Source organism: Carettochelys insculpta, chromosome 6 (assembly GCF_033958435.1).
Source record: "Carettochelys insculpta isolate YL-2023 chromosome 6, ASM3395843v1, whole genome shotgun sequence".
NCBI lineage: Eukaryota > Metazoa > Chordata > Testudines > Carettochelyidae > Carettochelys > Carettochelys insculpta.
In genome coordinates, this window is record NC_134142.1 from 122,846,726 (window position 1) to 122,872,048 (window position 25,323).

The window sequence follows — 25,323 nt, forward strand, 5'->3', positions numbered from 1 at the left end:
CACCCCCCCCTCCCCCCCAGCCAGGCTTCCCTTTAATAGTTTCCATCCAGGCACAGAATAAATTTTGTGATGTGCACCAATGCAGGTGTGGATGTCCACCACTCACAGAAACACAGGCTGCCGGCTCTGGGTGGCTGCCCAAGCTCTCAGCTGATAGGGAGCACTGCCCCCAGTGGCCCCTCCCTCCCCTCAACCCCCTGAGCTCTCTGCCAGGGGTTCCTGGCCAGCCCCTATGCCTGGCAGATCTGACTTCCATGCACCCTGCCCTCAGTGGGAGCTGGAGTCTAGCTTCCCCTCCCCAACACCCAAACAACACAGAGAAAGGCCCTCCCCAGGGGGGATCATCCCCCTAAAGCTGCACCGGCTCCACATGGACCTCAGCCGGGCTGATCCCTGCTGGACCCTGACAGATCCCTGTGTCACAGCCAGCCCACAAACCACCCTATAACAAGACATTTGTTGCAGGGCTTTGGCCACAGAAGGCTCCCCTATCAGCCGCCCACCCAGCCAGGGGGCATACATTCACCCTGGCTCCATCATTAGGGGTTCCTGCCCAACCTGGTCTCTTCAGCAGCCTGGGATATAATCACCAGCATCTTTCCTTCTGGGGAGTCCCCATCACCCACCTGGCTGGGCACAGCAGGGACTCCTGGGAAGAAAGTGGGGTCTAGTGGGTAGAGCGGGGGGTGGGGTCAGGGCTGAGACTGTGAGCCAGGACTCCTGCATTCTGTCCACTTCCCCTCTAACTTTTCCCATCCATGTGTGGAATAAATTTTATGTGCACTGATGCCTGTGTGTATGTGCACCACCCCATAAGCACAAAACCCACCTGTGGGCACACTGGTCATCTGCTGGGTAGTGCCAAAATCTCTCCTGACTGCCCCATAAGTGCATCCCTTAAGTGAACGCTGGTTTCTGTCCCCAGCTCTGGGAGTCATGTTAGCGTGAACAACCCTGGGGGCGGGGGGGCCATGATGAAGTCCCCACTCCAGCACCTCCCTGGAACAGGAGCTGGGGAGAGGGAGCAGTAGGCAGACACATGCGTCAGTGGGACAGTGGAGCCGAGTGGGGGGCTGAAGGTCCCAGCGCCACAGCAGAAGACAAAGCTACATGTGGTCTTATGCTCTGGAGTCACTGTGGAGGCACTCCCCCGAAAGACCTGAGTTCTGCTCCCGAGTCACTGCCCTTCTCTGTGCCTCAGTTTCCTTTTATGCATTCATTGCACAACTATTTTGAGCTTGACAGTCCCCACGACCAATGGGAAGCAGCCAGCCTCCAGGACAGTAGGCCAATGAGGGAGTTGATCATAGACCGCTTCTGCTGGCCAAGGAACTACAACTACCAGGGTGCCATGGGTTCCCCCATCATGCCTTGCAGGCTCCCCCTACACAGTGCAGCAGGGAGGAAGGGAGAGAAACCAAACATGGGGAGGGGATGAGGGGGAAGTATTCACACACCCCCGGCCTGCATACAAACCCTCTATCCCTTCTGAAAGCGCCTCACTAGGCATTATTTGGGGGCAGCTCTCTGGCCTGTGTTATACCGGAGCTGAGCTGAGCTCAGCTGATCACAACAGTCCCTTGTGGCCTTGGACCATGCGAATTTATTACCCTTGTGTGGAACATTTTCCCACCAGGCTCGATGGAAGACTAAGGGGCTGAAGCAAGTCATGAGGCGTGTGACCGGGAAGGCTCTTAACATTCAGGCTCTTTCGTGGACTCACACACATCAGAGAAAGAGTCTCTGCCTCTCCCTGCACCCTGCCCCAGAACACTGACGCACGTGCGCGCACACACACACACACACACAGGGCGCGCCACAGGTAGACACAGAAGGCGCTGATTCCCCCCCAGCAGGGGGCAGCACTGCCCACTCCTTTCTCTTACAGGCGCAGGTGTTACGTCAAAGGTGGCTTTTATTCCGTAATACCCATGAATACAGCAGTGAGAGCGCACAGGCGAGCAATGACTCGGGCGTGCCAGTCCCCGCCGGGCCCCTGACAGCAGTGAGTGGCGAAGCATTCTGGGCTTATACAGTAAAAGAAAAAAGAAAGTGACCCTGATATAACCCTAGACCACTCGAGCTCTGCCTGCTCACCTAGCAAGTAACCTGGGACCAGCACCCCCTAGGGGGGTAAGGCCCCCACCCTGCCCCCCTGGCCAACAGTATGAGCCAGCCAGGGGTTGGGGTGGATCAGAGCTGGTGCCCCCTAGAGGGTAAAGGCCCTGTCTCATGCCCTGATCTCTTCATTCTTATTGCGGTCCTCTTTCAGACCAGAGAGCTCTCTGCCTACGCTTGTTTTCTCCTCCCTCACCAGCTTGCTGTCTCTTCCTGACCCTCTCGCCCAGCTGGACCAGAGCCTGGAGTGCTGTCATGCCTTAAAAGAGCCCAACATTACAATAAATATTTAGTGCTTCAGCATAACTGAGTGTATAAAAAAAGCAATAAAAAAAAAAGACAAGACACACTGTGGAACACAGGAGCATCACTGTAAGAAAGCAATCACCTCTCCACACACCAGCACCCCCTTGGTGGGAAAAGCCTCAGCTCTCTACCCCGTTGTCTCTGGAGAGGAACACAGTGGATCCCTCGCCCTGCACTGAGATGCAGCCACCTTGGGGGTGAAGTACAGGGGCTGTGTATACAGGGATCCCTCACCCTGCACTGAGATGCAGCAACCTCTGGGGTGGGGGGCAGGAGCCATTTAACACCCACATCATGTGAAAGGTGAGAACTGTTGATGCCAGTTTGGGGAAACACCCCCTGTGTTTAAACAGCAATACATTAACATGAGTATAAAATACTTCCCTTATTTGTGCTTGTAATAAACTCTTTTCCCCTTCTCCCCCAAAGCATCTCCACCCACCCCATTTCCCCCCCCACACACACACATACCCCCACAGCTGCAGGGACTTTGCGGTCCTATGACATTTAAAAATGAGTTTTGGAAAAAATAAGCTACTCCCCCTTCACTATACCCAGGCCAGGGCTTAGCCAGTGCCCCACCCTGTGGGCCTGGGGTGCAAATTCTGCTTAGCACAGGGGCGGGGCCTCCAGGCAGCCTCCTGGGGCAGGGCCTGTCGGCAGCAGGGTGGGAATGACAGGCATGCTGTGGGTGTGGCTCTAAAAGAGGCGGGGCTTCTTTGGTTGGCTTGGGAGGCGTGGCTTATGCAGCCTTTGGCAATGATTGACAGGGCTGTGCCGGAGGCCATCGATCCTCCCCACTTAACAATGGTGGGAGTGGCTTAGCCAGGTAAGGCGCCTGCTGGGCAGTGCCCTTGCCTGCCAGGATGGGGCGTGTGTGATTTGTGCTAAGGGCATAGCAATAGTGGGGGCTTCCGGGGTGTGATGGAGCCAAGGGTGGGGACTCCTGGGGTATGGCTTGTCTAGGGGTGAGGCTTGCCAGGGTGTGGCTGAGATTGGGAACACAGCAGGGCAGGCCGTGGCTGAGCAAGGAGGCAGGGCCTGCCAGGGGTGTGGCCGAGCCAGGGGCGGGGCCTGCCAGGGGTGTGGCCGAGCCAGGGGCGGGGCCTGCCTGGATAAGGCTGAGCCAGTGGGAGGGGCCTGCCAGGGTGTGACCAGCCCATGAGGTGAGGCCTGCCAGGGTGTGGCCGAGCCAGGGGCGGGGCCTGCCTGGATAAGGCTGAGCCAGTGGGAGGGGCCTGCCAGGGGGTGGCTGCGCCAGGGGGTGGGGCCTGCCTGGATAAGGCTGAGCCAGTGGGCGGGGCCTGCCAGGGTGTGGCTGGGGCAGGGGGCGGGGCTCAGCCGAAGAGCTTGAGGAAGCAGGGGTGGCAGTAGGGCTTGTCGTTCTGCTCCTTGAAGGTGCCCTTGTTGAGCTGCTTGAGGCAGAAGGCGCAGACGAAGTGCTCAGGGTGGAACTTGCGGGCCATGGCCGTGATGCAGCGCCCTGCGATGGGCTTCTCGCAGCCCCAGCACAGCGAGCCCCGCTGCTTGTGGTAGTGCGTCTCGCAGAAGGGCCGCCCGCCGTGCTCGAAGAAACTGCCCTGCAGGAACGGCGCGTAGCACTCCTGGGCAGAGGGGCGGGAGGGGTCAGGGCACGTGCCCCGCACATGCTGCCCCGGCTTCCCGCCCCTGCGGCTGCATTGCCCCTCCCCCTTCCACCCACTGCCCCCAACCTCACCCCTCCACGTCGCCCCTCCCCCTCTTGCTCCCCCGCTGCCCTCTCCATCCCCCACTTCCCCCACTGCACCTTCCCTTTGCACCATCCTCCTGCCCCTCCCCCACTCCCCACCCTCCCCCAATGCCTTCAGTGTGCCCCTCCCCCACCCTCCCACCCAGCATTGCATTTTCTCCATCCTCCTTGTCCCTTCTTCCCCCACCGCCCCCACTCCCCCCTCCCTTTTCTCCACAATGCACCTTCCCTTCGTGCCGCCCCTCCCCCACTTCCCCTTCAATCCCCCATCTCCCCCCGGCACTGCACGTGCCCTCTCCTCCCTGTCCCTCCCCCCCAGCAGTGCTGCCGGGCCCAGGCTCACCCTGCAGACGAAGCATTCGGGGTGCCAGAGGGCGCTGAGGGCTGAGATGTAGTTCTCCAGGATGGCCTGGCCGCAGCCCTGGCAGCGGGTGGAGAAGAGCTCATAGAAGTCCTGGCGGCAGTACTGCTGGCCGTCCTTCTCGTGGAAGCCTGCGGGAGGAGAGAGAGAGAGTAGGGCCCCAGTGGTCTCCCCAGTGACCAGCCGCACTGCGGCAGGGCGGGAAGGGCACAGCAAGCAAGGGGTCTGGATGCTCCCACAGAGGATGCAGTGGGGCGCAGAGCCAGTTGTGGGGAGCCAGGTTCTGTCAGGCAGTGGGGTGAAGAGCCAGTTGGGGGCCAGTCTCTGTCAGGCAGTGGGGCGCAGAGCCAGTTGGGGGCCAGTCTCTGTCAGGCAGTGGGGCGCAGTGCCAGTTGGGGGGAGCCAGGTTCTGTCAGGCAGTGGGGCGCAGAGCCAGTTGGGGGCCAGTCTCTGTCAGGCAGTGGGGCGCAGTGCCAGTTGGGGGCTGGTCTGCCTCATGGAGGGTTTATTGAGGTGCAGATATTCACTCACCTTCCTCCCCAAACGGCCTCCCGCACTTCACACAGCAGAAATGCTCCGGGTGCCAGTTCTTATCCAGAGCCGTCACCATTTTCTGGAAGGGGCAGAGTCCAGGTGTGATGTTCTGTACCTCAAAACAGCACCCTGGGCTCCCCTCCCCTCCCCAGTCACCACAGGGCCCCACCAGCCACTGCCGCCTCCCCCACCATACGGCTGTGCGGCGTTTTGTGTGGCGTGTGCCTAGTGAGGGATCCTTTCCCAAGTCCTGCCCCATGGAACGCTGAGCTCCTGTTGGATCGGAGGAGTGACCGTTGTTGCTGAAGTTCTGAAGCGTTACTCGGTGTGTTACTGACCTACCTTGTCAGGCTGGGAAAGTCCACAGCTGGTCTTTGCCTGGCAAGGTGGATTTACCTCCGCACCAGACTGGCACATGTTGATGGCCCATTAACTGGAATCCACTCTCCCAATGGCCAACTCAGGGACTTCTCAGTGGGCACTAACCCCCAGCCCCGGCCCTACCCCCCAGAGTGCTCCACCCTCTTCTTGCAGGGCCACCCTAAGCCCTATCCCAGCAGGGCTCTTTCTGGAAGCGTGAGGAAAGAATAAAAGAGGGACAATGAAATCACTGCTCAGCCTCTCTCCTCCCCCAGCCCAACACCTGGAGGAGCACCTGGAAGACAAACACTTTGAACTGGGGAGACCGGTCCCTTGCACTGAGCTGCTGGTAATATCTACGAGGGGGAGAAACTGTTTGCTTCGACTCTCACTTAGTCTGTAGAATTAAGACTGTGAATTAAATTTTTATTTCTTATGTAACCAACCTTGATCTCCAGTGCAAGCTCTTATAGTCCTTCAGCATCTCTCTCTCTGTAACGAGAAGTCCTGTGGCACCTTTGCCACAGGACGTCTTGTTCTCGAAGATACAAACTAACACGGCCACCTCTCTGATACTTGTCTCTTTCTTTAGTTCGTGGATCTGTTTTATATTTCACCTAAAACTTTTGGTTGAAAAGCTTGAGGACTCTCAGCTCCAGTTGACAAGCACGGCTGCTACTTTGTGTTGAAGTGGTCAACTAACTAATGAGCTTGCCCTGTCCCAGTGAGTCTTGAGCACTGCAAGATGGTATATTTCTGCCGTGCAAGGCTGGGGTTTGGGGTGATTAGTGCCTCTCTCTGTATAGTTCAGGAGGGGTTTGCAGAGCCTTTATGCAGTCTAGGCTGGGGACGGGGCTCCACAGGCTAATGGCCGAGTGATAGCAGCACCTGGAGAGGCTTGCTGCTTGCCATTTGTGTAGCTTTCTGAGAGACAGCCCTGGCTGGAGAGTTAAGGGGGCATAGGAGTCCCACAGTTTCAGTTTGTACCCTGGAGGTCCCTCCCATTGCACGGGGTGAGAAGAACCCACTTATCTGCAGAGGGTGCCAGGACTCTAGCATCCCCTGCACCACACTGCACCCTGGAGCTGCATGGCGTGACAATGCACTGCACTGGGCAGTTCTGCCTTGTAGTCCATGACTTTTGTCTTCTTGCACTGCAGTGTTTCACATAATGTTGTGTCATGCTGCATCATCCCATATTTTCACACTGCAGTGCTGGACGCTGCTTTCTGAGTCATTACCCTGTCTTGTCTGGCAAGGCACTGGAAATCAGTACTGGTCAATTTTTTTACAGTGCACTGACTTTTATTGCAATGCAACCTGCAACTCAACCTTGCATGTCATAAGAGTGCAGGACATCATGCTGCTTTGGACAGCATTACACTGCATACTACAGCCTAACCACCCACGCTGCTGGGTCACACTGCATGCAATCAGTACCTACAGGATTGCATTGCATGGCATTGTGCTGCACTGCGCTCAGTTACTGCATTGCTTATACTGCACTCTGTAGCACTATAACTCAATATATAGCACTATATTCTACCTTGTTGCATTGTACAACGTGGGACAGAACTGTCACACTGTTTCACTGCATACACTGCATTGTGTGGCACTGGGCTGTCTCACTGTGCTGCACTCTTGCAATGTGCTGCCTTATTTAGCACTGCACTAACATTGCACTGAACTGTGTGTGCTGTGTTCTCACACTGAACATCACTCCATACGTTAACACTGCCCCGTACCCTCCTTGTAAGGAATTGCACAACCCTCTGACACTGCATCCCATTGCATGGCACTGTGCTCTCACGCTTTGTGACACTGCACTCTCTTGCACTGCATTGTGCAGCACTGGATTCTCGTGCATTGCACTGCGCTGTGCGGGCAGGGCAGGCACTGGGCGCTGCGTGGTGGCCAACTCACATCCAGGATGGGCTCGTTGCAGAGGCCGCAGCGGGGCGAGAAGAGCTGGAAGTAATCCTTCTCGCAGTAGGGGGCGCCGTCCTTCTCAAAGAAGTTGCTGCCTCCCATCTCCACCTGGCAGTGGGTGCAGACAAAGTGCTCCGGGTGCCAGGTGCTGCCCAGTGCTGTCACCACCTGGGTGGAGGGAAGGCAGACGGACAGACAGATGGATAGATCCACCCGTTCCTGAGCAGGGAAAAGACCCAGATCCCCCCTCCTTTGCCCCCCTCCCCACATTGGCCCTTCCTTTCCCCCACTCCGGTCCTGGCTTTCCCCCTCCCCCAGACCCCTTCCTGCCTCCCCCTCATTTCCTCCTCTGCCAAGTCACCCCTCCCCAGATGTCCCCCGTATCTCGCCCGGGTGCTCCCTGGTTCCCCCTGCACTGTCCCGCCCACCTCCCCTCTGGTCTGCCAACACGCACTGCGTCTCCCAGCTGCCCTCCTAACCTGACCCACTCTCTCGTCCCCTCCCCCTCCCCCAAGCCCGTCCCCTGCTTCCACTCCCTCCTCAGCTCCGCCCCCATTGGTCTCCTCTACCCTGCTCCACTGCCCACCCCCCAGCCTCTGACTCCCACCCCGATTCCCCCTCCCTTCGCCCTCCAGGTGTCCCCAGGCCTGGCCAGACCTGTCCGGCGATGGGCTTCTGGCAGGAAGCGCACAGCCCCTTGGTGCCAGTGGGGATGCCCTGGCGACTCAGGTCCGACTGCAGCATCACCAGCATGCTGTCCAAGGTGCCGCTCTGCGGGGCTGGCGCTGCTGCAGGGAGGGGCGCCATGGGGCTGGGGCAGACGGACGACGCCACTGGCTGCTGCACCAGGGAGAGGCGGGCAGGAGCTGCAGGGGGCGCAGCAGGGGTCCCCGGGAGCTGGAAGGGAACCGGCTGTGAGATGAGGTGCTGGGATGCATTGCACCCCTTGGCAGCAAACAGCGCAACGCAGCACCAGGCTGACTCCCAAGGGGCAGGGGTGCAGCACATGACATGCGGCAAAACCAAGCTGCCCACGTGGGCAACGGGCAGGGTTGTGGGGCCCTACAGTTGCCACAAGCCCAAATGGCACCAAACTGCCCCACCCACCTGAGGACCCCTAACTGTGTCTGTCCCTGCCACACAGAAGATGGATGAACCACCGTGCCCAGTGCCTCTGCCCCAGCCACAATAGGTGCCCCAGGTCCCTGCTCCCAGCTCCCCACAGCAGCCCATAACCCATGCTGGGGCAGATCTGATCAGCCTGGCAGCACTAGAGTCTCATCTGGTGGCCACCCACACCCAGCACCCCCAGCTGGCAGCCTGGGTTTCTATTGGTGGTGCACATCGGCCCGTGCTGCAGTGCAGGCAACAACATTTATTCTGCACATGGGTGGAAAAACACAGGAAAACCTGACGGCAGCACACGACTCCACACCAGCTGCCAATCTGACAGAGGTCTCTGCTGCCAGTGGCTGTGACGTGGGCATTGCACCCGGTCATCTGATACCTACCACGGTGACAGAAGATCCCTCGCCAGCGGGGCAGCACCCTCCTGCATTGTGCCATGAGGAGACACGGGGGCTGTGGCAAACCACGCCAGGCTCTATAAATGCCCCATGCCATGCACGGCCATGTCAGCGAGCTACAGAGCTGCACACTGCCCCATGCACTCCCCTGCTCAGAATACCACCAAGCCAGGTCCCACAGTGACCCCTTGCTGCCCCAGGGCTGTCCGGTGCCAGACAGCCCCCCACGGCACACAGCAGCAGCAGGCCAGGTTGAGCCAAGTACCGGAGTGAGGGCTGCCCGAAGGCTGGTGCCAGGGCTCCCGCAGGGTGGCTCTGGGCAGGGGATAGGCAGTGAGCTGTCCGAACTAGCCGCCAGCTCCCCCCCAAACCACACCGCTGCTCTCCTGCTTTGGGAGCACACCCACTTGTGTGCCACTTTCTTCTTTTTCACACTCATGATCACAGTTCCCATCGCCGCCATTTGGCACCCGCACCTGTGGTTTCTCACCCACACCTGGATGTTTCTGCTAGTGCCCCATGAACCCTTCCACGTTCACCCACCTGCTGCATCGCTCACTCTCGTGCTGCAATTTGCACACACAAATTCCACATGGCACAAATACCGTGTGCCTGCCTGCAGGCTCGTGAACTTCTGTTCACGTGTACGCCCGGGGATGGTCATTTCCACACACACATCCCTTGAACCTCCAACTCACATACTAAGGCTCTTTATCACTTATTTGCACACACATGCTCTCCTGCAATCCTTTGCCCATAGTGCATCTCATGCACATGTTCATTTGCACGCCCCTTTCACGATCATTTAGGGGCACATGCAGGCATACATTGGAAGTCCATTGGTGCAAGCATTTTTACAGTTTCTTGTGCTTCCCATTTCCATGCACGCTGATTTGCACACCCATCATTTCTTGCACCAGTGGGCACACACATACTCCCTTGTCCATTACCAGCCTATAACACACGAATGTTCCTCTTGCACACACACCATCCCTGTCGCTTTGTTCACACCCATACTTAGTTGGGGTCCCCTCGGGGGATCGGATGAGCCCGAAACTCATTCCTCCCACCCCAGACTTAACCTCCTTCCCCAGACTGCCTCTGGTCAGACTCACGTTGCTCTGGACTCGAAAATCAGACAGGGAGGCCATGAGCTTGTCTAACTCCAGGGTAGCGGACGTGGCTGATGGCTTCACAGGAGGCGGGGTGGAGCCAGGGGAGCTAGGAGAGAAATGATAGCAAAGTCTTTGAGCCTCCAACTGCCCCCAAAGGTGCCCAGTTCTGTTTCTACGGGAATCCCTCACACAGCCTGAGATACAGCCACCTCTGGGGTGGGGCATTGGGGCTGAATATATAGGGCCTTGCCACCATTCAGCACTGAACCAGGACTCCCAACCCATGGCATAGGTAACCCCATGGACCAATGGCCAGGAACAGGAGGGTCACTTACTGGGTGGGGGAACCCCCTTCCCCAGCATCCTCTGGCTTCTCCTTCCACTTCTCCCCATCAGGGCCCTTGTTGGATGGGAACTGGGACATGATTTCATCTGGGGAAAAGACAGACAGACACACAGACAGACACACAGAGACACAGACACACAGACACACAACCATGTTTCCATTAGTTGCCTGCAGTGACCAAGCTCATCCACTGGGGAAGTATTTCTCCCCGTGTGCACCCTGCAAAATAAAATTTATTAACCCTGCGCTACAGCAGGGGGTGGTCCTGATCCCAGCCCAGCAGGGGGGTGTCGGAGCCCCCGGGGCAGCGCTGAGCCCAGCCCAGCCCAGCCCAGCAGGGGATGACGGAGGCCCAGAGGGGAGCGCTGAGCCCAGCCCAGCAGGGGGCAGTGCTGATCCCAGCCCAGCAGGGGGCGGTAGCACCCCAGAGGGGCGGTGCCACAGCAGGGTTGGCAGCCATGTACCTGTGATGTTGAACTGTGTGGCGTTGAGCTCCTGCAGCAGCCGGTCCAGCTCGCAGAGGCCGGCCCCCAGCACCCCGCTGGAGGAGGAGAAGGGTGGTGCGCCTGGCTCCTTCGGCCGGGGTGAGCGGGGCTTGCAGACGGTGCTGGGGGTGCAGAGGGTGAGCAGCGTGTGGGGAGATGCCCCTGGGCACCCACAGGAAGGAGCCAGTTCCCACCCGGCCCAGGAGCAGCGGGGAGGCAGGGCAGGCGGAGAAGCTATTTATAGGGAACCTCCTAATGGAGAGGCTGGACGGGGGCCAGCTGGGACTGGGCCAGAGCCAAGGGGGAGGCCTGCTGGGTTCTCCTCCCCCACCTCTGCCTGCTCCTCCCGCATCCCCACCCCGACTCCTCCCCTCCCCTCCCCTCCCCCCACCTGCTTTACCAGTCTCCACCTCTCACCCCACCCATTTCTTCTCCCCTCCCCGCATCCCACACACCCCACCCCAGCAGTCTCTCCCTCCCTTCCCTGCCTGCCCACCCCCAAGTTCCTCCCACGCCACTGTGCCCTTCCCTCCCTCCCATTACCAGCCCCTGGAGACTGGGCCTGGGCCCCACCTGTAGAGATGCTCTTTATCGCCCCCGTTAGGTGCAGCCGAAACGGACGGTGGATTCATGGACAGGACCTGCAGAGAGAGAGACGTGGGGTCTCCACCCATCTGTGATAGGAGATTGCTGGGGCTCAGACTAAGTGGGGAGACACAGCCACCTCTGGGGTGGAGCACAGAGGCTGAGGAGCAGCTGCACAGGGATGAAGGGCCCACCCTGCTCCCTGCAGCCCAGCACCCCCTCGCGCCCCGCTGGGGCTCTAGGGCCAGGCTGGCATTCACTGCCAGAGGAGAGCACCCCCACTTAGCCTCCACTGCAGTACCCCCTAGGATTACCTGCTGCTGAGGGTTGTACGGCGGTGGAGGGGGCCGGGCCTCAGGCGTCCCATCCTGCCCCGCTCCGTGGGCATGGGCTGCCCCAGAGTCCGTGAGCAGTACCGGGCGCTTGGAGATGTGGGAGGTCGTGGTCTCCAGATCAGCCAGCAGAGCATCTGTCAGAGGAGCAGAGAGAGAGGCAGGGGGGTCGGGGGAGAGGCTAGGATGGATGGGGGGTTGGGGAAGGAGGGGCAGCACAGGATGTAGGAAGCAGAGACAAGGGACGAGGATGGAGGAGAAGATGCCCAGTTCTAGGGCTATGGAAATCACCCCAAGATGTGCAGCTTCCCAGAGCTGCAGGAAGCATCCTGGAGTCCTGATCGTCTCTCCACTCTGACCGACTGGAGCCCGTGGCCCTCCTGGAGCTGGGATACAGCCCAGGCATCCTGACTCCCAGTGCCCCCCATCTCTCCGACCACTACACATCACTTCCGTCCCAAGACCAGGTGTCAGTGCTCCAGAAGCAGCCGTGTGTGCTGGGACCATGGGCTGGCTGTGGCACTTGTACGTGCCAAAGACCACTATATGGGGGCGCAGCGGGAAAGAAGGGGAGCCAGAGTCACCTGGAAAAGGAGACAGGACAGGAGGAGATGGGAGGTTGGGGGGGTGGATAGAGGGGCACTGGGATCAGAACAGACCATGAGGGGACAGAGCCTCACCCTGCTCCATGCAGCACGGCACCCCCTGCGGAGCTCCCAGCCCCTCCCTGCAGCACAGCGCCCCCTGCAGAGCCCCCACCCCTCCCTGCAGCACAGCGCCCCCTGGTGGGCTTCCCTTACTCCCTGCAGCGTGGGGCTCCCTGCTGTGCCCCCCACACTCTCTGCTGCACAGCATCCCCTAGCACTGTGGTAGGGAACTTGCGGCCACAGGGGGGGTCTGCGTGTGACCCATGTGGAGAGTGGCCAGATGCCCCTAGTTTCCATCCAGGTAGGTCTTTTCCTACTGGTATTTGCGGAGTGGCACGCACGTGAAGTGAGGTGTGTGCTGGCTACATACGGCATTGACTGAGCACCGTGCGTGCCCCCCACAGCCGATCCCAGCGCTGCGACGGTTCGGTCAGCACACCCCGCAGAGTTTGGGTACGTCAGCGCAATTAGCAAAACTGCCCTCTCCCCAGAGGCTGCTGTGGGTGCAACAGTCTTGCGGCCCGTGAAGAGAGGAGGGCCACTTATGCAGCCTGTGCACTAGCCTAGGTTGCCCATCGCTGCCCTGGCACTGCACTGGGGCCAGCCTGGTCTCTCTGGGGAGCGTGCCCCTGCTCTGCCCCAGAGATCTCCCAGCCAGCTCCTGCCTCCCACACAATCCCTCCTTTGTGGGAACAGTTTCCACCACAGACAGAGCCCCACAGAGCCCTTTTCATTCCCCAGCAGCCATAGCAGCCAAGCCAGGGAGGGGCTGGACCACAGATCCCACACCAGCCTGATGCAGCCCTCACCAGAACCCTGGGCAAGCAAACCAGCACCGCAGCCACACGAGACCCTGCCATAACACAGAGTGCTCACTCTGCCCCTACGATAACAACCTCTTCCATAACCCAGTGCCGACCACCCCTTCTGCTGCAACAAACCTGCACTGCACAGGAGGGCCTGGTACAGTGGGCACCCGCCCACAACAAAGCAGTATTCTTGGCTTATGGGAGACCCTACAAAAATAAACCGTTGCCTGTAACTCACCAACACAACACAGCAGTGCGCGTAAAGCTGAGACCCTATGAAAACAAACCAGCACGCACCACCCCTATTTCACAAGGGGTTTCAGCCAACCAAGCCGTTCTTGGCGCTCACAAGACACCGTACAATAACAAACCAGCGTTTACAGCCCTGTGCTCACACAAGAGACCCTACAATAACAAAATATTGTCTCAAAAGTCCCTGATGTGAAAAACTGGAGTTTAGCTCCAAGGCCTACAAGGGACCATATAAAAATAAAGGGGGGGCTTGTGGGTGACCCTCTGATAACAAAGAAGTTTCAGCCACCCTGGAGGCCCCAAAGAGACCCTACGATAACAACCCAGCCTGGGCAGAGCTGAAGGGACCCTACATTAACAAATCGGTGCTTGTAGTCATGGCACTCAAAGGACACCGCACAATAACAACCCACGATACATACAACCCCTCTGTCAGTTACAGGAGACCCTACAATAACAACCCACGATACCTACAACCCCTCCGTCAGTTACAGGAGACCCTACAATAACAACCCACGATGCCTACAACCCCTCTGTCAGTTACAGGAGACTCCACAATAACAACTCACGATGCATAAAACCCCTCTGTGAGTTACAGGAGACCCTACAATAACAACCCACGATGCCTACAACCCCTCTGTCAGTTACAGGAGACCCTACAATAACAACCCAGGATGCATACAACCCCCCTGTCAGTTACAGGAGACCCTACAATAACAAACAGGGCAAGGGGACAGACTGGGAAAGTGAGATTCGGGTTTGGTGAACCTAGGGTAGGTGCTGCCCAACCAATGTCTCCCTCCCCCCCAGCCAGACCCCCACACTCCGTGGCTCCCCCCATCCTGGTCACACCTGTTGCGAGCTGCCCACTCCCCGGCTGGTTTGGGGCTAGAAAGGAGGGAGGGCTCCACTCCTGCTGGGAGAGGGTGCTGGGGAAATCTGGCAGCAGTGTGCATAACAGGGAGGTCTGAGTGACCCCCCACATACTCCTGCCCTGTCAGACATCTGCCTTGCTGGGCTCACTGGGGCTCCTACCTGAGCTGAGTCAAGACATCCTCCGCACCCCACATCTCAGCACTCCAAGCCCCCCATCTCGCTCCCTCCTCTGGGATCCAGACCCCATCTTACAGCTCAGCTGCTCCTCCCAGATCCTGAGACCTCCCTCTCCCCGCAGGTCTGCCCGTCCTGCTCCTTGCATGCAGCCTCCCAGCCCTGACCCCCAGCCTTCACCTTCCTGGGGTGAAACCCCCAACCCTACCAGACCCCTTTCCTAGGACACCACCATTCACCCCCAGTTAGCGTGAGGCAGCTCCACATCCCCCAATGACCTAGCTCTCCCACTGCCCCTCCAACCCCCAGTCCGGGGACCAGCCCCCCATGCAGCCCTGGGCCCCCATTGTCATGACACAGCATCCCAGCACTGCCCCCACACCCTGCAGCACACCCCCTTTAAGGGAGCAAGAGAAGGGACCCTGTGACCCCTGGCTCTAATTCTCAGAGGGGGACAGAGCTTGTGGGGGGTCCCCTGCTTTTTAGGCTGGGCCCTGCCCCAGGCACCTCCACTCCCTGAAGCCATGGGTATTTGGGGGAGGACTTTCTTTCCCTCCCTATGGGCACAGGCTGGGAGGCCGGGGAGTGGTTCCAGGACTCCTGGGTTCTAGCCTGAGGGGTTACAGGGGTCAGGGCAGGGGCAGGGAACCCGCATTCCTGGGTCCCAGCCCCAAGGGTTGGAGGACAGGGGGTCAGAACAGAAGCAGGGAACCCGGACTCCTAGGTCCCAGTCCCAGAGGTTGGGGAGGGGGTCAGAGCAGGGTCAGGGAGCTCGGACTCCTACGTCCCAGCCCCAGAGGTTGGAGGAGGCGGGGTCAGAGCAGAGTCAGGGAGCCGGACTCCTGGGTCCCAGTCCCAGAGGTTGGGGAGGGTGTCAGAGCAGGGTCAGGGAGCCCGGACTCCTGGGTCCCAGTCCTAGGGGTTGTGGGGGGTCAGAGCAGGAGCAGAGAACCCGGACTCCTGGGTCCCAACCCCAGATGTTGGCGGGGGTGGTCCGGGTAGCTGCAGGGAACCCGGACTCCTGGGTCCTGCCAGGTCTGGGGCACAGGGGAGAGAGCTGGGTGGAGGGGGACGAAAGTGAGAGAGGGAAGAGAAGAAAGAAAGAGGCGGGGGCGCAGGGCGGGGGCGCGGCGGGCTGCCCGGGGGTCCCACGCGGGTCCCAGCCCATCAGCGGGTCCCTTACCCAGGTCGTCCATGGCGGCCCGGCCCCAGCGGCGGATGGAGGGAGAGCCCCGCCGCCCCCCCGCCCGGCCCGTGACGCGTCTTCCCGGAGAGCCGCCGAGCCCGGCTCGGCCCCTGCGCGCTGACCATGTATGGCAACGGGGCACGGCGGGGGCGGCAGCCCGGACGCCTGGGTTCCAGCCCCGGGGGAGTGGGTGGAGGGGGGCAGAGCAAGGGCCGGGTGGCTGGGTGCCAGGACGGGGTTAGGGGGCAGAGCTGGGCTCAGCAGCCCGGACACGTGGGTCCCAGCTCGACAGGACGAAGATGGGCAGCAGAGAGCCCGGACTCCTGGGTCCCAGCCTCGAGAGAATGGGCGGGGGAGTCAAGAGCCCGGACTCCTGGGTTGCAACCGCGAGGGAAGAGGCAGGGGCTGTCAGCCCGGACTCCTGGGTCTCTGCCCGCCAGAAGGGGAAGGGAGGGGTCAGAGAGCCCGGACTCCTGGGTCCCAGCCCGCCACGGTTGGGGCGGGGGGTGGGGTCAGAGCACGGGCTGGCAGCCCGGACTCCTGCCCCCCTCGATAAACAAAGGGAGCAATTGTTTGCGGTCCCCCCCATAGTGCTTTGGGGGTTATTCCCGCCGAGGGCCCCGAACGCGCCCCGCGCCGCTCGGGGGAAGGGCGGGGCTGGGAGCCCGGACTCCTGGGTTCCCGCCACAGCTGCCGCCCAAGTCAACGAGAGACCCAAGGCGAGAACCCGCCCAAGGCTGAGAGCAGGGGGCTGGGGCGAGCGGGGACCCCAAGGAGTGGGTGATGGGGGCTGGCAGCACTGGGGGGTAGGGAGGCACCCCAGTAATAGTGGGCACAGAGCGGGAAGTTGAGGACGAGCGGAAGGCTGGAGGGGCTCCCAGGGCGGGGCAGGCTGTGGGGTGAGCAACAGCAACTTCCTGTGCCTGTGGGAAAGGGGTGGGGCAGGCAACCAGCACCAAGCAGGGACCCCCCCTGGCCTGAGTCCTCCTCCCCTCCCCCAACCAGCCAGGGGTGACGGCCCCACCCCCCAGGACAAATCACCCCTTGCTACTGTCCCCACACTTGGCGGGGGGGTGGGGGTGTTAGAAGCCAGGACACCTGGGTTCCTGCCCCAGCTCAGGGTGGAAAGCCAGGAATTTTGAGATCTCCCTCCACATTGAGAGGGGGGCAGGGGAGTCAGGTACAGGGGGGAAGTGGTTGGGGGGTGGGGTCAGGACTCCTGGGTTCTTCACTTGGAGGGCAAGAAAGAGGGCTGGGAGCCAGGACGCCTGGGTTCCCTCCCCAACTCCGGGTGGAGAGCCAGGAATGTTAGAATCTCTCCCCTCAGCCTGCAGCGGGGAGCAGGGGAGGGAGGCAGGGTCCTGTGTTCTCCCCCCAGCTTGGAATGGGGCCACACAATAAAGACACACACAGATGCTCTGATCCAGCCCAGCCTGTATTGCTCCGGACAGCAGCTTATTCCAGCCATTGCAGATGCCCACCTGCAGCCCTTCACCCCTCCCCACAGCTGGGGGGGGGGGCACAGCCCAGTGCTCCCCCCACATGGCAGGCAGGAACCAGGGAGGGGGAGCTCTGGGCAGACAGCTCCCACAGTGCCCCTGGCCGCTGGGGTTGGGGGGCAGGGAAATCTCTTTAGCCTCAGACAGGGAAGTGTGGGGCAGCCCCCTACACCAAACCCCTCCCTTGGGATAAGGGGCAGGCAGGAGGGGCCATTGCCCAATGGGTGGAAGTGGGGGAGACTCATCCATGATCCACCCCTGACCTGGGGTGCACGAGCTGGTCCCCTCTGGCCCCAGACCTCACGCAACAGGGGACCCCTGTCCCTCATCCTTCCCCTGCCATCACCCCCTTTCAGCCCTCAGCCCCCACCTCACCCCCACAAGCCCCCGTCCGGACCCATGAACGCCTGAGCTTCCACCATCCCCCCACCCCCAAGGGCCATGGGGGAGGCCCCTAAGTCCCATCAGTGCCCAGTGCCCAGGGCGTCTCCATGGCAACCGCCAGCAGTTCCTGGGCCAACCCCTGGGGGTCGCGGGCAGCTCGGAGGACCCGCGCCAGTGCGGCTGCCCGGGCGGTGGGCTCCTGGGGTGCCCCCAGCAGGACGTAGTGAGCACAGTGCCTCAGCAGCCGCCCCTGGCCCAGCCGCTCCCCCAGGCAGTAGAGCAGCTCCGGGCGGGCGCCAGGGCCCAGGCAGTGCTGGCAGACAGCCGCCTCCACCAGCTCCTGCAGCTCGGGCAGCAGGAACTGCTCAGCCAGCGCCAGCGTCTGCTCAGCCAGCTGCCCCTCGCCGGGCGGGAAGGGGGCAGCCAGCACAGGGCAGGCCGTGTCCCGGCAGCCATGCAGGAAGTGAGTCAGTGCCAGGAAGGGGGCGAGTGCCACCCCCCGGATGGGCACCAGGGCCTGGTGTGCCTCAGCAAAGCCGCCCGCCAGCATGGCCCGCAGCACGTCGGAGCCGGCGCAGGCTGCCTGGCGCGAGGCTGGCACCAGGGCACCCGAGTCCAGCCGGAAGCGCAGGTCGGCCCCGCCCACCTCCAGCAGGCGCTGGTAGGGGCAGGGCTGGCAGGACGCCAGGCGGCAGCGCTTGGGGGCGGGCGGGGCCAGCAGGGGGGGCGGGGGGGCGGCCCCCAGCAGCAGGGCGAGCGAGTCGGCGGCGTAGAAGGTGAAGGGTGGGTCGGCACCGCGCGCCAGCGCGGCCAGCAGGAGGCGCAGGCCCGAGTGCTCCAGGAGCAGCCGCCGACAGAGGGACTTCTTCCTGCAGGGGGCAGGACGGGTCAGTGGCCAGCCTTGACACCCCTCCCCCCCACATCAGCCCCCCCCACCCCCCCCAGCTTGGCATCCAGCCCTGCTTCCCCCCACCACCACCGCTGTCCCCCAGCTGGGCCCTGCTGCTCCCAGTCCAACCACACCAGCCCCAGGCCCCCCCAGCGCCACCCACCTGCAGATGAGGGGCAGGGCGAGAGCGCACGCCACCTGGTCGGCCTCGGAGCCCGAGAGCAGCATGTGGGTGAGGACGCCTGCCCCGAAGGGTGACTCGGCCTGGACACACAGATTGCACAGCAGGGCCTCGCCTGGGGGCATGGGGGGGCCTGTCAGAGCCCGGCTGACATGGCATCCCCCACCATCCTAGAGCGCAGACCCCTCCCCTTGCTTTCAAAGCACTTGTCCCTTTGCCAGCACCCTTCCACCTACAGCCCCTGCCCCACCCCCCAGCACACACCCCACCCCCAACACCCTTCCACCTAGAGCCCCTGCCCCACCCCCCAGCACACACCCCACCCCAACACCCTTCCACCTAGAGCCCCTGCCCCACCCCCCAGCACACACCCCACCCCAACACCCTTCCACCTACAGCCCCTGCCCCACCCCCCAGCACACACCCCACCCCCAACACCCTTCCACCTAGAGCCCCTGCCCCACCCCCCAGCACACGCCCCACCCCAACACCCTTCCACCTAGAGCCCCTGCCCCACCCCCCAGCACACACCCCACCCCCAACACCCTTCCACCTAGAGCCCCTGCCCCACCCCAACACCCTTCCACCTACAGCCCCTGCCCCACCCCCCAGCACACACCCCACCCCCAACACCCTTCCACCTACAGCCCCTGCCCCACCCCCCCAGCACATGCCCCACCCCCAGCACCCTTCCACCTAGAGCCCCCTGCCCCTATGGCATGGGACCATGCCCTAAACACCCCATGGCAGGAGACAGGCTGAAGCATAGCTCCCTTCCCCCCTTGATGCCTCCAGCCCTTGCCCCACAGCTCCCCCTAGGGCCACAAGGGGGCACCATGAACCCAAGAGCCCAGATCCGGGGCTCCCCCTGAGCTGGGGAGCAGCAGACCCCATTAACCTAGAGCAAAGCTCCATTCCCTCAGCGTGGGGAGGGTCACTGGGTTAGGGTGACCCCAACACTCTGGGGACAGAGCGCTCACACACAGGGATTCTGAGAGGCCCGGAATGCAGCCAGGGATGCCCTGGTGACCCCTGTGGCCTGGGACTGGGGCACAGCAGGAAAAAGGACTCACCCAACTCCTTGAACCTCCCGCCATCCTGGTGCCCAGCGCCTGGACTTGTAGGTCTCTTGTGCCCCATGGTGGAGGCGGCGGCCTCGTCTGGAGACACGCCCAGCACCAGCCAGGCCCGTAGCAGGGAGGGGGCATAGCAGCGCACGAAGGCCTCCAGGCAGATGGGGTTGCAGGTGAGCCGGTGCAGCAGCCGCAGGCAGCGAGGGGATGGGGCAGGAGCTCCGGTGACATAGGCCAGCAGCCCGCGCAGCACCGGGCCTGTCACCAGGCTGCGGCTGGGGTCCTCGGCTTGGGAGAACCGCGACAGCAGCAGTAATGCAGGCGCCTCAGGGGCTGAGAGCTCCTCCTCCCCACCCCACAGTGAGAGCCGGGGGGCCAGGGCTTCACCAGGGGCATGGGGCAGAGCCAGCGGGGACGGGGCTGCGTCCAGATGGAGACGGGATTTGCTTCGGCGGCGTGAGCAGAAAACCAGGGGTCGGGGCTCCAGAAAGTCATCAGCTAAGAGGCGCTGCTCAGTCCCAGTGGGAATTGGTGACACTGGAGGCAGGAGCTCGGGTACGGGGCTCGGTGCCGGTTTGGCCTGGCTGGTCCCAGTGGGAATTGGTGACACCGGAGGCAGAATCTCGGTTGCAGGGTTTGGTGCCGGATCGGCCCGGCTGGTCCCAGACAGAATCGGCGACACCGGAGGCAGGAGCTCAGGTATGGGGCTCGGTGCCGGATCGGCCCGGCTGGTCCCGGTGGGAATCAGCGACACTGGGTGCAGGTCAGACAGCGATGTGACCTGCCTCTCAGCCCCCACAGGACTTGGTGGTACCAATACTGAGTCTGGCTCATCTGATGGTGCCACAATGTACTGGCCAGGTCCAGCGGGAACCAGCGAGGCTGGACACGACTCTTCGGTGGCTGGATTTTGCCGGTCAGTCCGAGCGACGTTTGGCAAGAGCACCTCGTTCAGGGCTGCCGAGGGCAGCAGCTGAGCCTGCGGGTTCCAAGCTGAGCCAGCAGCCCCCAGTGCCATCCCTGCTGGACAATCTCTGTTGGTCCCAGTGGAGTTTGGTGCGGCCAGCAGCTCCGCAGACGCTGCGCAGGGCTCGCTGGTCCTGGCTGGATTTGGCATGGCTGTCCTATGCCTGTCAGCCAAATCTGGTGCCACAGCTGGCAGGAACTCTGCTGGCTGGGACCGGCCAGCTGCGACTGGACACAAACACTCCTCTGAGCCTGGCCTCTTTGCTCCTTGGCTCCCACCAGCCTCAGCTGAGGCTGGCGCTGCGGCGGGGAACAAGTGCTGCACCCCAGCAGCCAGGTCCAGCGACGGAGCATCCGAGCAGGCAGAGGAGCCCAGCCCTACTGGGAGGCGGCTGGATCCCGGTAGGTCATCTTGCAGCTCAAGCACAGGGCTGAGGGAGCCGTCGGGGGACCATTGTGGGGAGAGGTCACCAGGACTGGTGATATAACCCTCAGCGAGCAGCCAGGACCTGCAGCAAGAGGGGAGGGGAGGTGAGAGTCAGCAGGGAGGTGCCAAGCAAGCCCTGGGCACAGGGAGAAAGAGAGGAGCCCAGCTGGGACCCAGGAGCCCCAGGCAGAGGGGAGCACTAGGGAGGGAAGAGGAGGAACCAGCCCCATGCACGCCGGGGAGGTGCCCACCTGAGGCTCTGGAAGCTGGCTGACTCCCCGCCTGGCGCCCCGCTCTCCCGTCGCCCCTCAGAGGGGAAGTCAAAGGAGGCTGCATCTCGCTCATCCTCGCTGTCTCCCTCCTCGGCCTCGGCCCTTTCCTGGTGGTGTGCGGCCCACTGGCCCTGGGCTGCCAGCCGCCCCACCAGCAGCGCCACCAGCCCGCCAGCCTGCAGAGCCTCCAGCGCCTCCTGGTCATAGAAGAAGGCCACGAAGGCCACAACCACACGGGCATGGCAGCCCCGCTGGCGCCTGTCCTGCAGCAGTGCCAGCAGCAGCTCCAGCCCACCGGCCTCCCGCACCCGGCTGCGGTTCACCGCCTCCCGGCACAGCAGGCACAGCGCCCGGACCAGGGGGTGCAGGAGGGCACCAGCAGCTCCCGCCCCATGCTGGCGCTGGATCTCACCTACCAGCACAGACACACCCCCGGCGTTGCCCACCGCGGGCCGCAGCATCCCCTGCAGACAGAGGTTGGCCAGCGCCGAGATGGCCGCCTCCTGCACCACCCGCTTGCTGTGCCCGGCGAGTGCCACCAGGGGTGCCACCCCGCCCCCCAGGCTCAGCTGCTCTGCGCAGTCCCGGCTGCAACCTTTGGTGAGCTCCAGCAGGGCCCGGGCAGCTGCAGCAGCCAGGGCGTGGTCCTCAGGGCTGGCAGCCAGGCGCTCTGAGATGGCCCGCACCGCCCCCTGCTGGGCCAGTGCCAGGCGGTGCGCTGGGGTGGCACCCAGGTTGCGCAGGGCCCGAATAACACTCTGCAGGCACTCGCTGTCCTGGGAGCTGGCAAGGATCTGCACCAGAGGGGGCACTGCGCCTGCGAGGGGCAGAGAGAAACAGGGGGTTAAGTGAGCCCCAAATCCTGGGAATTAACCTCAACTGCCCTCCTCCCAGGTCAGCAGGGGACTCCTCAGCGTGGGGGTGAAGCCTGCACTGCTCCTCTCCTGGAAAGGGTTAAGCCCACAATTACTCCCGCAGGAGATCAGAGTGGTCTCCCCAATAGGAGTGAACCCCATTATCCTCCAGGTCAGCTAAGGCCCCCCAGTATGGGGGTAAGCCTCAATATTACCCCCATAAGTGATCAGAAGTGGGGTTCCTTGGATGGGAATGATCCCCATTACCTCTGTCGGTATCACCCCAAGTCTAGTAAGAGCAGAGGGTAAGAGTCAGAGTCCCTAGCTGGCGAGGGGCCGCAACCCCACTCACCAGCATCATGGATAGCCTGTAGGTTTTCTGCATCGATGGCCAGGTTGCCGAGAGCCCGTGCTGTCCGGTTTTGGATACTCTCCACTCCAAGGGCTTTCAGGATCATCACTGGGAAGGGAGAGAAAGAAATCATCTGCAATCCACAGTAAGTGCTTTACCCCACGTATGAATCTGCGAGACACCCAGCTCCAGGGGGGCAGGCAGGGACTGCTCATCTTTCATTGGGCAGCGAGATGCAGCTGCCTCTGGAGTGGAGCTGGGTGACAGACACAAGGAGAGATGGGCAGGGGCACGGGACTTTACCACCAGCGGGGACCCCAGATTGCACCACACATGCACAGGAACAATGCTGGGCCACCCCATAGCTGGGAGGGGAGAAATGAAGCCATAACACCAGTAGAGGAGCCCACCCTGCACAATCCGGGGGTACAGGAACCCCAGACTCAACCTCTCAGGGCAGGCAGGTGCAGGATAACCTGGACCGTACCATGTCTGGGGAACCTCACACTCCAACCCAGCCCCGGGGAAATGCAGAGAATTCTGAGATGTGCCACATTTTTGGGGCGGGGGAGCACCCTGGATCACACCATTACAGAGTGGTGGGTTCCAAGCTACACCTCTGGGCTAACAGGTGCAAGGAGAATGGAGACTGTACCACGGTAACCTGCCTTCACAGGCCTGGCCAGTGTAAGTAACCCCAGACTATTCCACTCCATGTCAGGGGGACCACAGACAGTACCACCATAGCTGCACCCCAGGATTGCCAGGAACAGGGTAACCCCCGGACTTTACCACTCTGGCTCAGGGAGACCCAGGCTGCACCCCCAGGGCTAGCAAGAGCAGGGTAAGCTCGGATTATACCACTGTGGTTTAAGGGGCACCAGGCTGCCCCCCAGGGCTGGCACGAGCAGGATAACTCAGGACTGGACCATTCTGATTTAAGGGGACCCAGGCTGCACTCCCATGGTTAGCAAGAGCAGAGTAACCCCGGACTGTGCCAATTTGCGTCGGGGATTCCCCCCTCCGCGTCATTCACCCAGAGAGGGGATTCCCACACGTCACTCACCCAGCGAGGGGATCCCCCCCAGCTCCCGCACCTGGGCCCGGCTCCCCGCCTCGGTGCAACAGTTGCCCAGGATGCTGAGGGCCAGGTCCAGGGTGCGGCGGGGCCGGAGAGCCCCGGCCAGGAGCCCCAGCAGCGGCCCCAGCCCCCCGCGGGCCCGGAATCGCTCGATGCCGCCGGGCTGCTTGATGTGCCGGGTCCGCAGGGCCAGCAGCGCCCGGCCCAGCCCGGGCTCGACCCCGCCCCGCAGCTGGGCCAGGCAGTAGCCCAGCGACTCGGCGGGGCAGCTCCCCCCGGCTGCGGCAGCCATCGTGGGAGAGGCCCAAGGGCAAGAGCAAGGCAGGGGGTAGCCTTGAAAGGGGGGTTCGGCCCCGGGGCATTGTGGGAGCTGTAGTTCTGGTTGCCCCAGAGCCCGCACAGCGGGCGGGCCCGCTGAACTACAATTCCTATGAGGTACCGCGCTCGCGAGGACCGTGCGCGATGCATTGTGGGGGAGGTAGTTTTGCGCCCTATCAGAGGGAAGGGGAAAGGACTATATTTCCCAGAAGGCACAGCGCCGGCACGTGGGAGCGGGAGGAGCGCACAGGAAGCAATGCCTCTCGGATGTGCGGTTCCCCGCTCCCAGCGCGGGGAGCGGGCACGGGGCAGCCCCGGGGTCTCCCACCTGCCCGGCACTGAGGAGTGGGGAGGAGCCAACAGGGAAGTGGGGGGCCACGGAGAATGATGGGGCGGGACCAGAATGTTAAACAGTTGGCGTCCTCCACCCGAGCTGTCTGCCTGGAGCTGTATTTAACCCGGGAGCCAGCGCCCGACCCCCAGCTCGGGCAGGGCAGTGGGGTCCAGTGGGTTGAAGGGGGCCCGGACTCGGACTCGGACTCGGGACTCCTGCGTCCAGTCCTCAGCTGTGGCAGGACAGAGAGGTCCTGTGAGTTGCAGGGGGGGGGGGAGCCAGGACTCCTGGGTTCTGCCACTTGCCCCTTTCCCTGTTGCTGCCTAACGATCCCCATAGGGAAGGCCAGGAGAACATGGGAGCAAACTCCCATAGGCAGAGCAGAACTGAGCTGAGCTGGGCATTTGCCTGCTTCAGGGGAGCCCAGGCCCCTGTGTCCTTGATGTCTACATCCCCCATGACATCCGCCCCGAGTGCGGCCACACCTGTGTCCTCTGGGGCACTTTGGTGCTGAGGGCGAAGCACCAACCCCAGCTTTGACCCCTCTGAGCCAAACCCTCTGGCAAACAGGCATGAACAGGGGTGGGGAGCCCCCACCAGACCATGGGGGTCCCAGGCTGTGATCCCTTGTGGCAGGGGGCAGACATAGAACACCAGGACTCCCAAGTTCTCTCCCGAGTTCTGGGAGAAGAGTGGGGCCTAGTGGTCAAAGCGGGGCTGGAGGCTGGAGTCAGGACACCTCGATTTTTTTCCTCCAGCTCTTTCTCCCCTGCCCAGAGATGGGCTCTCCCACGGAGGCCAGACTCTGCTGCCCTGGCACAGCAATGAGGGCAGCCGACTTGGCGGGGCCTGCGCTGTGCCCAGTAACATCTGCAGCCGAAGGGGCAATAAACAAGGGAGATGAGGGGAAACAAATCCCAGCACCAGGTAGCAAGCCCCCAGGTAAGGGTTTCGGACAGCTCCACTTAGATGCCTGCTTTGTTCACCTGGTGTTGCATCAGGGAGTGGAGAGGAGCCATAGCA

At 62.1% G+C, this 25,323-nt stretch overlaps 2 protein-coding genes across 5 annotated transcripts; both read right to left on the minus strand.

Moving 5' to 3' along the window:
• Window positions 1-1,897: 1,897 nt before the first annotated feature.
• TGFB1I1 (transforming growth factor beta 1 induced transcript 1) lies at window positions 1,898-15,796 on the minus strand. 3 transcript variants are annotated; one of them, XR_012646071.1, is made up of 12 exons: window positions 15,668-15,796; window positions 11,709-11,907; window positions 11,383-11,450; window positions 10,789-10,931; window positions 10,314-10,410; window positions 9,979-10,084; window positions 7,995-8,234; window positions 7,332-7,505; window positions 5,046-5,127; window positions 4,497-4,645; window positions 3,499-4,028; window positions 1,898-3,465 (listed from the first exon to the last, which is right to left on the minus strand). XR_012646071.1 is itself a non-coding variant. In XM_074998220.1 (11 exons), the coding sequence occupies exons 1-11, from the start codon at window positions 15,793-15,795 to the stop codon at window positions 3,762-3,764; spliced, it is 1,653 nt and encodes a 550-aa protein (XP_074854321.1). In that variant the 5' UTR covers window position 15,796; the 3' UTR covers window positions 1,898-3,761. The 3 variants fall into 3 exon arrangements, 2 of the variants coding, with proteins under 2 accessions (XP_074854321.1, XP_074854322.1); XM_074998220.1 differs by having other exon boundaries at window positions 1,898-4,028; XM_074998221.1 differs by having other exon boundaries at window positions 1,898-4,028; window positions 11,709-11,863; window positions 15,668-15,785.
• A 1,763-nt stretch (window positions 15,797-17,559) lies between these two features.
• Window positions 17,560-23,959, minus strand: ARMC5 (armadillo repeat containing 5). Of its 2 annotated transcripts, none has more exons than XM_074998173.1 (6): window positions 23,634-23,959; window positions 22,568-22,675; window positions 21,341-22,178; window positions 19,697-21,171; window positions 18,606-18,738; window positions 17,560-18,422 (listed from the first exon to the last, which is right to left on the minus strand). In XM_074998173.1, the coding sequence occupies exons 1-6, from the start codon at window positions 23,938-23,940 to the stop codon at window positions 17,624-17,626; spliced, it is 3,660 nt and encodes a 1,219-aa protein (XP_074854274.1). In that variant the 5' UTR covers window positions 23,941-23,959; the 3' UTR covers window positions 17,560-17,623. The 2 variants fall into 2 exon arrangements, with proteins under 2 accessions (XP_074854274.1, XP_074854275.1); XM_074998174.1 differs by having other exon boundaries at window positions 23,665-23,798.
• Between the last annotated feature and the right edge of the window lie 1,364 nt (window positions 23,960-25,323).

Coding starts and splice junctions, on each gene's coding strand:
- TGFB1I1 (XM_074998220.1), bottom strand. CDS start 15,795: ATGGTCAGCGCGCAGGGGCCGAGCCGGGCTCGGCGGCTCTCCGGGAAG. Junction 8,235..9,978: donor ATTTTCGAGTCCAGAGCAAC/GTGAGTCTGACC, acceptor GTTCCCTTCCAG/CTCCCGGGGACCCCTGCTGC. Junction 5,128..7,331: donor GCAACGAGCCCATCCTGGAT/GTGAGTTGGCCA, acceptor TGCCCCTTCCAG/AAAATGGTGACGGCTCTGGA.
- ARMC5 (XM_074998173.1), bottom strand. CDS start 23,940: ATGGCTGCCGCAGCCGGGGGGAGCTGCCCCGCCGAGTCGCTGGGCTAC. Junction 18,739..19,696: donor CGGGAGGTTCAAGGAGTTGG/GTGAGTCCTTTT, acceptor CCATGCCCCCAG/GCGAGGCCCTGCTGTGCAAT. Junction 18,423..18,605: donor GCCCTGCCCCTCATCTGCAG/GTGGGTGGCGCT, acceptor TGCCCCCTGCAG/GAAGAAGTCCCTCTGTCGGC.